This window comes from Crassostrea angulata, chromosome 6, assembly GCF_025612915.1.
Source record: "Crassostrea angulata isolate pt1a10 chromosome 6, ASM2561291v2, whole genome shotgun sequence".
In the NCBI taxonomy this organism is placed as follows: Eukaryota; Metazoa; Mollusca; class Bivalvia; order Ostreida; family Ostreidae; genus Magallana; species Magallana angulata.
Window position 1 is genome coordinate 11927996 of NC_069116.1, and position 19284 is coordinate 11947279.

The window sequence follows — 19284 nt, forward strand, 5'->3', positions numbered from 1 at the left end:
ATTAGGACCGACCATTTGGAATTAATTGCCGACAGACATTAGAACCATTTGTATTTTTACTTCTTTTAAGCGCCAGCTAAAGGCATTTTATTATACGTGTGCTTTTCAATAACTATGTGTAGTTAAGAAAAAAACCCTGTGAATTCTTCTTAGACAACATTTTTAAATTCTGCATGTATGGCAAATTTATGTATTTTATTTGTGTGTATAGTGGTATTGATTGCATTTTTATTTGTAAAATTGTGCGCTTTATAGATTATAATAAATAATAAAAAAAGAGTGTGTGTATTTTCATTAAAAATCGTCCAAATGTACTGCATAGATACCTTAGGACAGACTATACATGTATTTTAGAATTCATATACATGGTAAAGACAAATCCCTCAAAGAAATCCTTAACAAAACAAAGGAAATATTTTCTATAATTGGTGCTTTTCAAGCATTTTATTAGTTGAATGTTATTTTTTAATTCCTGTAAAAGAATAAAACATTCATTAGAGGTTATGTACAAACTGTACTGTAACACATGATACTAATTCATTAGACTGATAGTGGAAATTTAGATTCAAAATTTTAATCTCTATTCTAGATCTACACAATAGCAATTCTAGGAAAAATTTAAAACAAACCTTGATTCAGTGGTTGCTAACATCTATTGGCTAAGATTTTGCTTTAGAATTAAGAAAAATATATTTTGAGGTTGTCAGACTGAAACTGCGAATATAAAGCCTTATACTTTAAAATTACCATGGACATCCGCACCCTCTTCGTTTTCATCGATAGATGATTGGTCCTCTAGGATCAGTTGCTGCAATAAAACGGATCAGTGCTAAAATGACTTTTTTTTTACATTCTTAATGGCCGATTTCCATGCTGAAACAAAATCAAACAACACACCCGCAACAATCAACTACACAACCCTCACAACTCAGAAACCAATTGAAATAAGTTCATGTACCAAACAAGAGGTCCATGTACCACATCACTCACATGAGGAACAACAGATATGATAAAATTAGCTTAATGGAGCCATAATACAAACTATTTGGACAATGTAGTATAATACATGTAAATCCTGTATAAATGAAATTCCATTTCTTCACCCTGGATATTTTTATGTTTATAATCTAGTCCCTTTTCTAACATGACGATTTTATAGTCATATCACGCGTTGAGCATTGCAGTTCCCAAAAATACCTTGAAAAATTGTTTATATATGGGATATAAATCTATATCAAACTCTAAACTCCTTTTGAGGCCCAAGAATCGTCCAGGGCCAGAGTCAGCAATATGTCAAAATGCTTGCATGTTTAGCCTAGTAAAACCAAACATGATAACATTTCAGTTTTTGTGAATACTTTGTACAATTGAATCCCCAATGTTGCCCTTCTCTACTTCTTATTATTTTCTCTATATATTACTATGTAAATTTTTGTGACGTCGTGGTCCCATCCTAACTTCATAAATCATGAATTGAACAAACTTGAATATTCTATCTGAGATGCTTGCACACAAGGTGAAGCTTTTATTGCCAATTGGTTTGTTAGAAGAAGATTTTCAAAGATTTTATCTATAAATACTTCAATGTAAAAATTTAATCTCTCATTGTGGTCCAACTCTACCCCCCCCCCCCCCCCGGATCATGATTTGAACAAATCTGAATGTCATCTACCTGGTGATGCTTCTAAACAAGTCTTAGCTTTCCCAGCTAATTAGTTTCTGAGGAGAAGGTATTTAAATATTTACTCTCTATATACCTATGTTAAAGTGTACCCCCCCCCCCCCCCAATTGTGGCCTCACCATAACTCCCGGGTTGTCATGATTTTCACAACTTTAAATAAAGTCTATCTGAGGATGATTCCACACAAGTTTCAGAAAAATTTACTCTATATATTCCTATTTAAAAATTCAACCCCCAATATGGCTCCACCCTACAGTCTCAACTTTGAATCTAAGATATCTGAGAATGCTTGCACACAAGTTTCAGCTTTCCCGGCTGATTGGTTTTTGAGAGGAAGATTTTTTTTAAAAAATACTCAGTACATTCCTCCATTATAGTTTGGCCCCCATTGTGGCCTCAAACTACCCCAGGGGTCATGATTTTCACAAATTTGAATCTACATTACCTGAGGATGCTTTCACATAAGCTTCAGCTTTCCTGGCAAAATAGTTCTTGAGAAGAATTTTTTTGTAAGTTTAATATATTTCAATTATTCTTAATTATTTGGCCTTGAAAAAGGGCAAGGATTTTAATTATCACAACTTTAAATCAACTTTGCCTAGGGGTGCTTTGTGCCAATTTCAGTTGAAATTGGGCCATTAGTTCTTGAGAAGATGTTGAATATGTGAAACGTTTACGGACAGACGGACGACAAGCAAAATGTGATCAGAAAAGCTGACTGGAATTACTTTTTCCTTCATTTGACCTTACATTGCCCTAGGTCAATTAAAAGCAATAAAAGTGAATAAATGGGATTTACAAAAAATGCAGATAATCCCTTAATAAATTAAAATGATAAACGTTCGTTTTTTTAATAAAGTCCTTGAATAAGAAAAATCTTGCTGTAACTGTTCTCGCCATTTTAAGTATACACATTTCTTTTAACCAAGGACTGTGTATAGAATTATATAAAAATGCCAAAATTTCAAATGCTAAAATATGTGGATTTTTTAAACTAAGTTAATAGTTTATGGCCAAATTAGTAAAATTATCCATCATATTGAAAAGTTTGAGGGAGATCTGTTCGGTAATTCGTTGAGCATCAGCCTCTTTAGAAGAACTTACGTGGATGAATACCGTTGCCTTGATCTGTTCCTGGAAGGCTAGGTCTGTCCTTAATATGACCAGGATGATTGTAACCTCCCGGGGGTCTTGGGATTTCTATTAAGACAATCAAATTTATTGATGTAATTGAAATGAAGTCTAGGTTATGCCACTTAGATGTCTATTCTCTGCACATGACTTTGTAAACTTCATAAAATAAGAAGCAAAAATTCATGTATATCTTTTTAGAATGATCCGTTGAAGTTTTTTTTTTAAAGAAATGAACATTTACTTGTTTAACCGAAGATAATTTAAAAAGCATTAAAGAACACAGGGAAGTTTTCTTCCATATCAAAGGTCCATACTTAACATGATCTCTAAAAAATAAGCTTAGGATACCTGGCCAAGATGGAGGCTGTGGTACATCTGCAGGAGAAAAAAAGACATGTACAATGTAATAGTCATTGCGCTAGCGCAGGAGGTTTATAGGTTAGTATTAGTTTGCTTAACTAGAACTGTGTTAAAGCATAACAGTTTCAAAGTAATACAATGTGTGCATAATTATGCAAAGACAGTAAAATTAATATCTCTGAATTCCAACTTTTAAAAAAATCCTAATCGATGCAAGCTTAAACGTACCATATAATATGGAAAATACATCATAATACTAGTCTTAAAGTATACTGTGTGATCAAAATTTACCTGGAATTAAGGCTGATGGGGGCCGAGGAAAATTCCAGTCCTCTGAAATACACGAAGCAAGGGATAGCTGAATTATTACAGATAAAACATCATGCTGTATCTTGAATAAAAATACACGAAAACCGGTATGAATATTAAAATTAATTATAACTTTTCCCCACTGGCAATTTATAATGTATTTAAGAAAAAAACCTTTCACTGGAGACGGGGGTCTCGGAGGTTCAACATCTGGAATAAACCACCATGAAATTCGTCAGTTATTGTGCCTCTAAAGATATTGTAACAGTTTTTCTTTTTGTTATTTACCATTAAAAGTTATGGTACCCTTTGTTTGATACCGTAACTCCCAGAACTTACAAAGTTATTGCCCTTGTGTACGGAAGGCTTGTTATCGCTAATCCTCTGAAAGAGATAGAGACTTTTTACCAATGTCTTCAGTACACTTAGAGTTCTGAAATACAATCATACCGAAAGAATCTGAGGCACCCTTATAGTAGTTATTGCCCCTGAAAGTATTAAAATTTCCATAATATCAGTTCCAACTTATTATTAACCATATAGAGTTCGGACCACTTGGGATGGAACTGTCTACCTTGGCCAAACAAAATGACATAAAGGTCAAAGGTCAAGGTCATTATTTCTGTTAAGTAATGAGTTTTTAGATCTCTTTTGTTTAGGGTGGTAGGGAAAAACTTTTTCATGGATGTAGTAGGACACCTTAAGACATTTTAAAATAAGGCCCCTTGGCTCATACCTTTGTATAATTACAGAGTTATTGCCCCTATCATACGAAATGCTTGTTATCGCTACTCCTCTGAAACAATAAGAGATAGAGGTTTGGAACTTTTACAAATGTCTTTATTAGACTTAGAGGGTTCTTCCGTCTATTCATACCGAAAGAATCTGAGGCCACCTTCTAGCAGTTTTTGCCCCTGAAAGTTTTTAACATTCAATAAAACCACTTACAACATTTTTACCATACCTTGTAAAGACATCAGACCACTTGAAATTGAAGCGTCTACCTTGGCCGATCAAAATGACATAAAGGTCAAAGATCATGGGCATTTGGAAATCTGTTAATCAATAAATTTTTAGATCTCTTTTGTTTAGGATGGTAGAGATAAACTTTTTCATGTATGACGTAGGACATCATAAGACATTTCAAAATATAACCCTTACACCCCTACCTTGAAACAGTTTTTAGAGTTATTGTTCCTATTGTACAGAATGATTTTTATTCCTCTTCCTCATAAACCGTTAGAGATAGAGACTTTAAACTTTTACTTATGTATTCAGTAAATTTAGTCACTCCCTCAATCTATTCATATCGAAAAGGTTCAAGGTCCCTTTCTAGCAGTTATTGTCCCTGAAAGTTTCAAGCATTCAATAAAAACACTAGCAACTTTTGAACAAACAACCATAGATAAATCGTACCACTTGGTATTGAAGCGTCTACCTTGTCCGATCAAAATGATATAAAGGTCAAAGGTCAGGGTCAAGCAATAAAAAAATGCATGTATGATCTTTTAGCACTTTTTTTTAATGAAGTAACATAGGAAAAATGCTTTATTTTATTGAAACAATCTTATTTTAAACATAAAATAAAATGAGGTGAAAGATCTTTAATTGTTCAAGAACAATTAGTATACTAGTTGATAAAACATTTTTTTTTACTCTGTCATTGCTATGTGGAATCTGTATACAAATACATGGCTGTGGTAAAGGAAACAACTCTAAAAGTCAAACAAAAGTTGACTTAAAGTAAATAAAAGTAGGTCATAACTATTTAAGCAAATTGTAACTCATGTGATCAAAAGATTAATTAAATTGTGACACCAGAAAATTTTGTCGAGAGATCGCAAATAGTTTAGTTTTCTGCGTGTTGCCGTAAACTATATACGGTGGATTAATTATAAATTATCCATAACATTAAACAAATAGATTCTCAAAAAGTCAGGACTAACCATCAGTTGTACAATAATTGTTGTGTTCGGTAAATTTGAATAACCTGCATGTAATATACCAGTCATTAACTCATGCACGTAGTTTAGATTCTATCACTCTTCATCAAAATGGTTCTGTTATCAGAATATTTATAGTTACCTGAAATGGGAGATGGAGGTCTTGGGAGTTCCCAATTCTCTGAAACACATAGAAACAAATATACTTTTGATTGCTGTCATTTGCAATTATGTTTCTGAATCTATGCAACATGTACGAGTATTTGCGACTTGTAAGGAACTTCTACCTTTGTTGAATGCACCAAGTTTAATAAATATGCCCCCCCCCCCGCCAAAATGTTTTTTTCAAAAGAGCTAATCTTTTTAATTTCAAATGTAGAAATAGAAATAGGAAGCTCAATTTTTGCTTGACAAGTTGTTTGAATAAGTATGTCCCTTTTAAGGTAGATCCATATTCGTAAAATTATCTGAGGAGAGTTGAAAAACTGAACTGATTTCGACTTAATAGACTTACATGTCATCAATTGTTAGAACAAATATACATGTCATCACACTTTTTGAGATGCCAGATAAACATAAACTAAAGCATATTTTAGCATTAGAAAAATGTATATTTTTTTTGTTAAAAGTAAAATCTTGTAGGCAGAAATTTGTTTTTCTTGTTAAATTTTAATGTCAACTTTATCAGAAAACTAAAATTGCAAAAATATTTTAAAGTTAATCGTTGGAATAAGAAAAACTAAAGCATTTAGACATACAACTGAGAGAAAAGTCAGAAAAAGAGTTATTTCCCCTTTGCATAAATAATATATATATAAAAATTTGGAAATTTAGTATAAAATTAAGTGCGAAAATATCTTGAACCTACCAATAATTCTAATTACATCCATGTGATTATATTCACATAAAATAAATAAAACTATCTTGCACAATTTTTAAAGAATTCAAAGTCAAAAGTGTGACGTCACAGAACACTGGATCTACTTTAAAACCACTGTTACGTGTTTGTATGAGTAATGCTACAAAACAGGTTGTTATACGGTTTGTAATGTCTTAATTAAGTAAATATTCCATAAATAGGATGAACAACCACCGCATATATATTTACAAAACAAGATGATTATATTTTGTCTTCTTAACAATTTAAATCGGTGATAAAAATCGAAGCATTCTATTTATGTTCCAAAACTAGAAATAGATTAAAAGCATAGTCTTCCTGGAATGGATTTTAAAATTATATTGGAGTTCATGATGCGACATACAGTGATATAATTCTATATCTAATGCTTTCCTTTTTAAAATTGTATTTCTATTTCATTATTAATGTATTAACTGTTACAAATATTATGAGCAACTCCCTTACACTATATGACTTTTAACAAAAAGGAGGATGAAAGGGTTAGTACGCGAAAGGCGAAAGTGTAGTAATGACATACAATTTATACATAGTGTGTTCTGTATAACATTTGCCTACAATTAAAAAACCCTTACCATTCCAAGCTGGTGGCTGTGGGTTTCCCTGCCACGCGTGTCGTTTCTGTTGTCTGGATAAGTTCTCTTGAGAAGCTGAGGCACAATCCTGTAAGATATAATTGATTAATCAAATAAATTGTTAAATTTTGCTTAAGCATGTAACTCAGATTCTTGAACATATATTGTTTTGATATTCAATACACACGAAGTGTACCTACAAAGATCAGAATAACCATCCAGAAAACCATAACGATAGCCATCCTTGCAGATGTCTGACCTGGGATATCTGCAATGGAGGTTTTTATAATTTTTCTCGTGTAATTTACCTTTTAAACTATTATCAGATTGTGTATTATGGTTTAACATTTCTTATGACATTTCCCTATCATTGCAATAATTAGGGGAAATCGCTATTTTGAAAATGTCATCTCTCCTAATTATGGTGATTGTTTCAGTTATGTAGTTGTGAAAATGCAAGCTTTATCAACTATATGGTATTGGTGGGACATTGGTGAGACATGAGTAAAGTAGTTCTAAATTGGATTTGAATTACTCTCAAATCTAAAAGACGTAAGTGGTGACAATTGTAATGTAAAAACACAGCCCTTTAAGACGTGGGATCACAAATAGGTCTCTCGTTTGAGTCTGCTAGCTTTTTTTGACTCATGTTGATAATATTTGTGCTAAACTTTTCGAAGTATTTAAATTTGATATTACAAGAATTAAATTGCATTAAAGTCTTAACAAAGTCTAACTTTTGAAAGGAATAATTTTCTATTACATGCAATCCCCGACTTTATTGATTATTCGAAAACATTTTTTAATTCCATTTTAATCAAAGAAATAAATAAGCTCAAAAATTTCTCACAATAAAGTTAAGGATCCAGAAACAAAACAGCGATAGCATTTTTTGTTCGTACATTCAAATAAATCAAATAAAATCTCAATTGCAATTGTTTTCGCGAAATTATTTCAAACTTTAAGAAGCAATCAGGGGAACAGGTCTAAGTACATGAAAAGACACATAACTCCATTATCGTCTGATGGTTGTGTGATGCACACAGTGTGTGTGTCTGTCTGTGTCTGTGCTTGTCAGTCTTGCTTTCAGCTCCACCCTTTGCTAACAGTTTTATGTGAAAAAGTAAGCAATTTTGTAATTCTTACTTGCCAGGTATAGCCTCTCCACAGTTAGACATATGTACCCTAGATATGGGATCCTCCTCGGGGTAGCAGACGGAAATTGGGTACCTTTCGGCCCCAAGTAGAATCACAGGGTCTTGGAGGAAACTAGGCACCAAAATGTACGGCGTGTATGGCCCACCGGTGAGTGGATATGGCCTGGTGCCTGCAATCCTAGCTCCCAACTATAGGTTAAATAGTACCACTGCCTTGTGGAAGGCTTGGGAAAGTCAAAGGCTACGAAAGAAAATCCAGAAAAAAAATTTAAGAGAGGAAAACTCGGACTCAACCCTGGACATAATGGTTTCATGAGCTAAGGCAGGCAACCATTCTAGAGGAAGGTAACCTTGAAAACAAATCCCTGGTCTACCAGGTTCGAGGTTCGGCAAGGAGCTTATCTCCCATTCCTTTAAAACATTATTGATTTCGGAAACAAAGACTATACTATTTTCTACTAGCATCGGGTCTTCAGCATACCCACAGAGTTTTGCATGTTTGACTGTGGACACTGAAATCCGACAGGAAGCTGTCCACACTAGAATTATGCTGAACACAAGAATCAAAATGAGAGGCGGTTTCTGGAACGTATGCATGATGTATTAGACGGAAAACAGGCTCAAGTACTTAGAGAGATGAAGGAAAACCGGCTGTATGTACTAGGCATAAGTGCGTGTCGATGGACAGACTTGGAAAGAGTGTTACCAGTACAGGTGAAGTAATTGTATGCTCTGGAAGAAGAGACAACTAACATCACGAGGTAGTAGGAATCATCCTTAGTAAAACAGCAGCAAAAGCACTAATAGAATACAATCCTAATAATGAAAGAATTATCAGAGTCAGATTATTAAAAAACAAAACATCTATAAGACAGGTTTATGCCCTACAAATGATTCAGGAGATGATATTTAACAAGAATTCTACGAGGCTCTACAAGCTGAACTTCACAAAGTTCCTAAACAAGATCTGACAATCTTAATGGAAGTCTCAATGCAAAAGTTTGAATTGAAAATGCAGGCTATGAAAATGTTATTGGAAGGCAAGGATGTGAAAGCATGAATGGGAACGGAGAATACTTCACAGAATTTTGTGGAAAAAACAATTTGGTCATTAGTGGAACACTGTTTTAGGAGATACACAAATTAACACAGGTTTCACCTGGAGGGAGAGATAAAAACTAAATCGACTACATTGCTATCAATGGAAAAGGTCTTTACAAGATGTACGATTGAAGCGCGGGGCTGGTGTTGGGGGTGATCACCATATTGTTAATGCTAAAATAAAGCTCAGGCTGATGAAAGAAGCACCAAAAAGCATCATTAGGCGAATTGATACAGGAAAGCTTTGGGACAATAAAGGAACAACAAAGTGAGACAAGACTTTAGACTAGAACTCGAAAACATATATTAGGTCTTGTAACATTATGTGATGAAAATGGGGAAGTGGTTGACGAGCACTTGGGTAAAATCTGCAACTTGTTCATTGAAGCAAGCAAGAAGTCCCTAGGTTTTAAAAGACAGGTACACATAGATTGAATTACTACAGATACCTGTAAAATCATCTTTGAAGGGAAGACCTTTAAGCCAAATTGTTTAAATATCACTCAGCTATCCTCTAATAGCAATCGATTAGGTAATGAAATCAACCCTTAGCGGCGACTACACAGGAATAAGATGGACTCTATTCACCAGTCTTAAAGACAAAGACTATGCAGATGATTTGGCCCTACTGTCACATCTAGAAAAGCATATGCAAAGCAAAGCATCAAAATCACAGAATAGTGCAGAAAAAAATAGATTGAAAAGAAATATCAAGAAAACTGAAGTTATGTCATTAAACACCAAACACCAAGCAAGAATACAACTACATGGAAATAAACTAGACCACACAACAACATTTACATTTCCTGGAATCATAGTTACATCAGATGGGGTGCCGACAAAGATATAAAGGCCAGGCTAAGTAAAGCTATTAGTGCTTTCATGAACTTGAAAAACATCTGAAAAACACATGACATAAGTAAGAAGACAAAGTTAAGATTCTACAACAGCTGTGTCCTGTCTGTCCTACTCGATGGAGCAGAATGTTGGAGAATGACAGAAGGACACATAAACAGGCTCTCAAGTTTTCACAATGGATGTACCAGAAAGATCATGAGGACTTCCTGGACTAATAAATAGCGAACACCAAAGACATGAGATCTAAATTAATAAGACGGAGATGGCGATGGATAGGGCATGTGCAAAGGAAACCTACCGAAAACATCACAAGAATAGCACTGCGATGGACACCAGAATGGAAAAGGAAACCCGGTCGACCCAAGAACACCTGGAGATGGACCGCGGTAAAAGAAATGAATCAACACAAATTTACATGGGGAGAAGTGGAGAAGGTGGCTTAAGACAGAGACAAGTGGAGGAGTCTAGTCCTACGTGCCCTACGTGCCCCCGGGCATAGCAAGGACTAGGTAGGTAGGTATCGTCGTCCATATATATATATATATATATATATATATATAAAGCACTAAAAATGGCTAACGACACGTACAATAGAAATTGTCAAATTTTCGGGACAACCAGTCCCTTCTTCAGGACCAAAAAATAAATTACATGAGTACAAAACAAAGAAAACAAAATCTAAAGCTACTACTAAACTACTTAAGAAACTATAAAAAAAAAAAAACAGCTACATTATAAACATTTGTTCACATTCTTAAAGAAGGTGTTGCTACTGTCGCCGATCGCTCTAAAGTAATCAATCGACTGCCAACTTCACGCCTGATTAAGTTAATTAGCTAATTATAATTGGCGTCCGAGTTAACTAATGAAAATTTGAACCCCCGTTGTTAACTCGTACGGCACTAAAGATATAGACTCGAATTTTGATTAAAAAGAGATAAAATTAAATGAAAATAAATAAATAAAATTAAGAAAAAATGATTTACAAATAAAAGGTAGTAAAGAAACTAATAAATGAATGGAAGAGGCGCAGTTGACAGATTTCATGAAATTACTATGTGGGTGTCAGGTGATGTATGGCTATGAGACGTTCATTTTAGTGAAGTCCATTTGTTTGTTCATGCCATCAGGTCTGAATGATCTGAGTCTGTGCATCCAGAACTTTTCCTTGCTCTTCCTCTTCGCGTCTGTCCAATGAGGATTATGGTCAATAACCAATACTGTCATGTCTGAGAGAGAGAGAGAGAGAGAGAGAGAGAGAGAGAGAGAGAGAGTTAAGTTAGAAACACCCAGATATACTTACAAAAGTCTTTGAAAAATGATCTGAAGAGTTGGAAAAGTAAGGCATGCTAATAACCCGTTGTTACCAAGTCCGATAGGATTTTCATGTAACAAGATAATGCTTTTGATAGTTTCTGACGTCTAATTTTGTTTTTTGTGTGAAGACCTTGCATTTGAACAGTTTTTAGTAATTAGTTTGTTCTGTGTAATAGGCAAATGCAACCCATATCCTTTACTTAAAATATTGTATATTATTTAAAATTAGGCTCTGGCAGCGTTTTGCAATAATTTGATGCTTTATATCAATTTAACGAAAACATCCAAAATTGATCATTTTGCGGCCTTAAACAATATAAATCTTTTTACCTCATGTAATAGCGGCTGTTAAACATGATTAATTTTCTATCTAAGTAATTTCGTTTTCAAGGATGTGAAACAGTAAGTTTATTAAAATTGTTAGAAAAAGCTTATAAACTTTCGAGTGCATAATTTCTATAAAACCCCTCGCATCAAATTATCCGTTTTACATGTAATTTGTAACATGTACCGAAAATTTCGTTTCCTGTAGATGGCAGTTTAAAAAATGATATCAGTAAGGCTAAAACGAATGAATTAGCCAAATGCTAATTGTTCTATTCCAAGTGATGGGTATGTTTTTATGTCACACAATAAAAAAATAAGTAACAACGTATATTAAATCTTAAAAAACGGTTTATTTCATAGAATACCTTGAAACAAATAATTTTGACGTTACCAAAGGATGAACTTTTTTTATGTAAATATTTGTAATTACGCTTGTTGATATTTAGTTGTTTTTATGAAATGTTTACTGGCTTAAGTTTTTGAAGTCACGAGTTTCTTTTAATATTTTTTTCTGGAGGCTGACTTTATCTATACGCGATATGAATGCCTTGAGAATAAAACATTATTTGAAAATATCTATTAGAGTCTGGTTATCCACAACATTAACTATCATATCTACCTTAATAACTTTATATGTTATTTTGGTTGTCGTTAATAATATATAGAATAAATCCAAATATTTAAAATTTAAAATTTGATGAATATATTCCTATATAATTATACAAAGCTCTTCGTTCCAGGGAGATGATTATAGCCTGAAGATGGCCAAAATACCCTCTTAACTCTTAGTTCTATTTCTACTAGATATTTCTTACAAAATGTTAAAATTTTGGACAAACTTAATTATCAAAAATATGCTCTTGCATATACAGCCAAGAAAACTGTAAAAAACAAAACAAAAACAAAACAAAACATCAGTATGAAAGAAAACAAAAAATATTATAATTATTTATTGGAATATTTTACAAATTACACGAATAATAAAACAGTGTTTGGATTACACTAAAACACACAAACACGTAAAGACACAGCAAGTTTTGCAAATATTAATGACTAAAATACTATTATATAAAATTAATAATTATCAAAACTGGTAATCTATCTGTCCTTATTCTCGTTTACGCAACTGGTGATGGTTATCTCCACATTATTAATATAAAATAACGTTTCAGAATACAGCCGAAAATTTTGTAAACGTTTTTCAAGTAAAATATTTCCACGAACTCTTTAAATAGTATCAATAAACAACTTTAATTGACGACCAAAATCAATAGTTTTTTTTGCTATATGATAACAAATATCGTATACAACTCTTTTGCGTACATCTAAATAAATCTCGATTGTTATATTTCTCTAATTTTGCAGGAGAATATCTCTAAACAACGCAATATCAAAGTACTATCTACTTCAAAGAGAGATAACCTGGAGCATTGGAATATTTAAATGAGTATACATATAACGCGACAATCTCCGTTTGTCTTCCTTTTGGTGCGTGTTAACAGTTACACAGAGGTTGTCATATCTGCAAAAGATTTATGTTGTATTTAAGTCTGATGTTATGTTATATTTTATGTTTATAAAATTATTCATCAGCAAATCTTTACTGTAGCTAAATTTCATTTCTTCAAATAAACAAATGGACAAAATTCTGTAGACATGATCATTTGCGAATTAAATTATATTTTTAAAAATGCAATTAAAAAACATTGTGTCATCCATATTGCCGTCTTACTTTTGACGCTTACCATCTTTAGACAGGTAGACGGTAATCAAAAGGGCGTCATTTTGTCCGAAGCAAAAAATATGTTAAGGTTTTGTTGTATTGTTTTTAACCGTTTTGCTAATGTTCAAACTGTTTTTTGTTACCTTTGTTAAATCTAGGTACAAGTTTTCAGATTTAGCTTAAAGGTGATTTCATTCAGCTTGTCCAGATTGTCTACTTGTGCAACTTTCGATCGATCTGAGGCCATCATCTCCAGTTCTTGAGAATCAAAGTCCCCGGCACCTGCGTTACATAAAGGTTCTAATGGTCAACACCCATTTCTAGTAGGTTTAAATATGTAACTAATTATGTATTTGATTGGTAAAAATATACATATCAATATTGTATAAAGAAAAAATAAACATTTTTTTTAAATTTTAAGCATTTTACCATCCAAACATAATGCTATTTTTTTATCCTTAAGAAAAAAGACATTAAAATAACCTTGTGGTAACATTTAAACACACTGATTTCATTAAATTTAACTATAAAACATATAATATAACACGTAACATTTAAGTTTGAATAGGGCTTTTTGGAGTTTCATCTTCCGTGCCAAAGTTCTAAGTGTCAGTTGTTGATAATACATGTATATCATTTAATCAAAGAATCTACGGTTAAATTGAATATCTTAACTGACATTATTTCATTTTTATAATTGCGCTTAATAGCATATCTTTCATTTGAGGGAGAACGAGTACCATAAAAGCAACTACTAGTATTTGAATTAATCCGTTTAATTTACAGACTTATTCTGCCTCTTCCATTACTATTTAGAAAAATACAATGCTCAAAATCTGAAATAGAATTATTTGGGGACGTTTATTATTGACATAATTTAAAGAATAAAGTTAACATTTTAACCCAGACTGAACAACAACAAATTCCATATAAACAATCATTGATATGTCCCACTAAGCTATTAATCATACACAAATTGCACTTATAGCAGTTATAAAAATAAATATGATTCATAAAGAAGGATCCTCTCTCTCTCTCTCTCTCTTTCACACACACACACACACACACACACACACACACACACACACACACACACACATTAGAAGGTTGCTCTTTCTCAATATTACTGGAAAGTTCTTGAATAATTATTGATGTGCCATAAATGCTGTGTATTACCTTATAAAATATTAAAGCATAACACAATACTGTAACAGCCATCCATACAACAAACAATGAAGCAAATACCGTGAAATCTATACTACTATATTAAAATAATAGACTCAAATTGTTTAGCTTTAATACCGAGAAATCGGAAGAGTACTGTCTTTTGTTTTATATATTTTAAAAATCATTGGTACTTGAAGATTACCAATTTGTTTTTTATTTTTTCTCAATCAAGCTTCGCTAATTAATAAATTTCTTTTTTTTTAAAACCGGAAATCATCTGAATTTTTTGGATTTTACAATCTTGCGCATGCGCATTACATTCACGCTAATCTTTATTTCCACAATATCACATTTGCATGGATAAACTCAGAAACGATAATACAAATACACGTAAATCATTGAAAATTTGTCACATATATTCCATTTATTAAAGGTAATACGGGAGATAACTCTAACTCGATGCATTTAATATGAAAAATCCCGAGAGTTCGAATGTCAGCATGGTGTGTACATTCGAAGCGAGTAAAACGTTGGTGAAAAAAATGTTTATACTGTAATTCTTCATTAATATGAACTGAAGATTTGATGAAAGGTATCTACAACCTCAAAATGGTTTGTTATGAATAATTTAACTGTTATTTTCAATTTAGCTTCATTAATTTAATCCAAAATCGTTTCAGAGCAATCTTGTAATTTTTTGCTACATTACGGGTATATGAGAGGCATTTTAACTGTTGAGAAGGCCTGTCCCGAGACACAGTTATTCTAACTAAGCAGAGTGTAGTGAAATTAATAGCATTATTGTGGGCTTAAAGCTTGTTTATGTAAATGTCAACAATACGGTGTTTCGATGATCTATTTCGTAAATGTTCGATATCATATGCAATGTCAACCGGTGCACGCACGGGTCAAAGTCTAGTAAAAAATAAAGAATTTGAATTTTAAAAAAACTGATTTCTCTGCGGTGTCTACTTTGAAGCATGACAAAAAAGCAGCGGTGACTTATCATAATTAATTGCATATTCACAGTCGCCATTAATCACCCAATCACACGATTTAATACCTGATACTTCACAGCACCCTGGGTAAAAAATACCATATACTTAAAGGATTAACCAAAAACAGAATATGATATATATTATATCTTCATAAGGATTTTTTCTTAATATTTTAAATAGTAAATTATAGTTAATGAATTCATTTAATTTATAAACGTGTCTCAGTATTAAGATGACACGTATACTGAACTATAAAAATACCAACCCACAGCGTAGATTTCAATCCCGAGGGCTTTTACTGTATCAATGGATGCTCTTAAACTGTTAGGGTCCGTGGACTGTCCATCAGTGATCACAAACCCTACAATAATACCGTTTATGTTTTACTTTATTTTAATAAAAATAAATGTTTTATTTGATATTTTACTCATTCTTAAATAAGCCTTGATTTAAAATTAAGAACACAACATTTTTGCGGCGAGAAATTTTGAACAATGGTTCATGGTATACACAATTGTTTTATCCAAAACCTACAAGCAACTTTACCTATTTTCTTGACACGAGTACTGCGTCTCATGAATTTATTGAATTGATCATACATGATGTCGATAGCCTTGTGGGTAAATGTGTCCCCAGTTGTAAAGTTGAGGGCTAGAATGGCATCTTTCACAGCTCTGTTAGAGGTATGCCGAGACAACCCGAACTCCAGGGTGGCATCAGTGCTAAACGTGATGACGCCAACTCGAGAATCATCGGGCCTCGCCCCTACAATAATGTTATCGACGATCCTAACCACAAACTGAAGCTCCTTTGCGAAGTTTTCCTGGTTCAGCAGACTAGAAGAGGCATCCACAAGGAAGAAAATGTCGGCCGGCTCACTTCTGCAAACTGTTGATAAGAAAATACATTAATTCCTATATTTCCGTAATTATCATAGCAATTACCATCATTAAGTCTTATCTTGTGATTCTTTAAACTGAATGTTAACATTGCCAAAATTTAAATTATACACCTCGGCACTTAAAGACTTAAATTACACGTATAATTTGATTTACATTTTTAATGGCGCATCCTCGTTTCAATGACCTGTATATGCAATACAAGATTGTAAGCATGTCTTGCATAACTTACGACTTCAAAAAGGTAAGATAATATTTCAGCTAATTTCAATTAAATAACTAACTAAGGTTTGCTTGTCGTCATAGGCTTTCTAGTAATAAAAATCTTAATTAGAGTTTTATTTAAGAGACAATATTATAATAAAGCAAATAAACTTTGGTCATAAATGTACTCACCTTGTAACATGTAAAAAATATGTTAAATCAAATCAATTCATCTAAAAACTCTAAAAATTCAAAGCAGATTTGATTTTTCTTGTTACCTTAAATTCGATAAAAAAAAGATTTAAATATTAAATCATATATCGTTATGATAACTTTTGTGATAGGATTTTAAAAACTTTTGCGTGCTTGGATATTTAAAAGCGGCATTATTGCTAAATGACCAACCAATATTAACACCTAAATGTTACGAACAATGTTGTTTGATGTGGCTTGTAGTTAAAATGATTTTAAAAGCGTTAAAACATCTGAATCGGTTAAAAGCATGAATGCTCTAAACTAAGTATTAGGTCTGTTAAAAACCCAGTTTAATGACAACAAAATCACGGTAATAAACTTGCTTGAAATTAAAATTGGTTTAAAAAAGGTCCGCAACTTTTTTAGTCTTGAATGATTTTGAATGATTTTGAATTAAGTGAAAAATGAATACAGGGAAGACTAAACAATTGAGAAAAAAGTAGCAATATGAACACGAAAACTAAATTCTACAATGAAACAAATTAGTAGAACCCAAGCTGAATTTCAGTACGTCGGTCGTAATTGAAAGCATTACATACTTACTCGGTTTTTTTATTGGACCTGAAATTGTAATCATGAGTATATATTATCTACAATACATTCATCTAACATGCAATATTGTGTGGTACAATTGATAAATGACTACACATAGGTGCATTGCAAGAAACACCTTAGAGGTGTTAAGAAAGTGGAGAAAGGTGCAATCTCATAACAGGAAACGAATCCATATTTCAGGTCGAAAACAGAATATTATTGAAACAATTTTATTCTTCCCGAAATAGGAAAATAGGGAGAAATGCATTAACAATTTACATTAAATAAAAATTACAACAGCATCGCTTCTAACTCGGAGGGTTTGGGAATGAATAGATAGACCACCTGGGCAAATTCCTGTCACAAGCGTTCTCTGTAACATTTTCAGACCATCCAGGTTTTCCACCATAAATTTGTGCTCACTCACTGGACTTGATGCTATCATTCTTAATTCTTCTTCATTAATGCTCATTCCAACGCCTATAATTAATTTGAAACGTCACAGATAATTAATCATGTTTTTTTTTATCAATATTTTGATACTCAATGATACCATGGACGATTCCTTATCACTCTTTCGTAATCATCGTGAATTAAAAAAAATAACAGTATCGTCAGAATCAATTCAAGTTTTCAGTTTCAAATTTGTTTTGTTCTTACCGATTGCAAACATGTTAATCCCTTTCTCTTTGATCTTTTTGATGACAGATAGGGTCCTAAAGGGGTCCGTGGACCCCCCATCCGTGATGACCACGCCCACACTCCTTCTCCCGCGCGTACGGAACGCATCGAATTGTTTATACATCATCTCTAATGCTTTATCAGTGTACGTATTCCCACCTATCCATGGGAGATCTAGCACTTTTTTGGTGAACTCGGATGTTAACGAGTACATTGTCAGAGGTATGGCCATCTTGGCATCGTCACTGAATGTGATTACGGACAGTCGGGACTGGCCCATCTGTTCAGCTAATGCATTAGCAACGCTAGTCACGAACTGTAGCTCCTTTGCAAAGTTATCTTCACTCATTAAACTCCAAGAGCTGTCCAGAACAAAAACAAGATCTACTGGCTCGGAACAATCTGTAACTGTATGCCAATATACCTGGTATTTTTAAATACAGAATAGTTATGTGCAGAGAAAATCATTAACTAATGAAGGAGATGATTTCCAAATATTATTCTAAGTTCTTCATGCATAAGTTTTTTTTAATTTACATGCAATTTTTTAAACATTATAAATTTTGAGAAAAAGAAAATCATGCGAATTTTAACGTACAAAATGTCAACGTTAAAACATTGCTTAACAAATCATACATTTGTTTTACAAATCAAATGAAAACCATATAATATGTGGTATATTAAAAGATTTATGGTTCCACTATACAATGCTTTACATCAAGTTAATTAGAAGTTTAAAGCAATTGATACTAAATTTTAGATTAAATGGAATAAACACTTTTTTTAAAATTCTGAAAGCTTCAAATGTGCAAGAAAAGGTATAAAGGACAGAATAACTAATATATATTCTATGTTTGTCTTCTTTCTACAGGTTGGATTTCAATTTCAGATAATAATCTTGTAAATTGGTAATCATAACAGTTTTTTTCTTTTTCAAAAAATGACAATTAAGTATTCTAAAGCTATAGGATTCATGCCACGAATATTCAAACAAAAAAGAAAGAATTTATTTTATAAAAGATGCAAATAAACATACATTTTATCCTGGGTAGTGTTAATGAAGGAGTTTGGGATACATAACTCGAGGTGTTGTACATGATTATATCAGTCTAAGCATGCAAAAACAAACATCAAAACATCACTT

At 32.7% G+C, this 19284-nt stretch overlaps 2 protein-coding genes across 2 annotated transcripts; both read right to left on the reverse strand.

Annotated features, from left to right (window-relative positions):
* Positions 1-313: 313 nt before the first annotated feature.
* On the reverse strand, positions 314-7207 carry LOC128187804 (proline-rich protein 2-like). Its single transcript, XM_052858407.1, has 8 exons — positions 7120-7207; positions 6920-7007; positions 5571-5609; positions 3468-3509; positions 3165-3191; positions 2787-2882; positions 748-808; positions 314-472 (listed from the first exon to the last, which is right to left on the reverse strand). The coding sequence occupies exons 1-7, from the start codon at positions 7159-7161 to the stop codon at positions 774-776; spliced, it is 369 nt and encodes a 122-aa protein (XP_052714367.1). The 5' UTR covers positions 7162-7207; the 3' UTR covers positions 314-472; positions 748-773.
* A 5403-nt stretch (positions 7208-12610) lies between these two features.
* On the reverse strand, positions 12611-19237 carry LOC128187805 (collagen alpha-1(XII) chain-like). The gene is made up of 9 exons (XM_052858408.1): positions 19177-19237; positions 18120-18548; positions 17805-17939; positions 17469-17486; positions 16114-16455; positions 15833-15928; positions 15633-15650; positions 13546-13684; positions 12611-13201 (listed from the first exon to the last, which is right to left on the reverse strand). The coding sequence occupies exons 1-8, from the start codon at positions 19235-19237 to the stop codon at positions 13557-13559; spliced, it is 1227 nt and encodes a 408-aa protein (XP_052714368.1). The 3' UTR covers positions 12611-13201; positions 13546-13556.
* Positions 19238-19284: the final 47 nt, after the last annotated feature.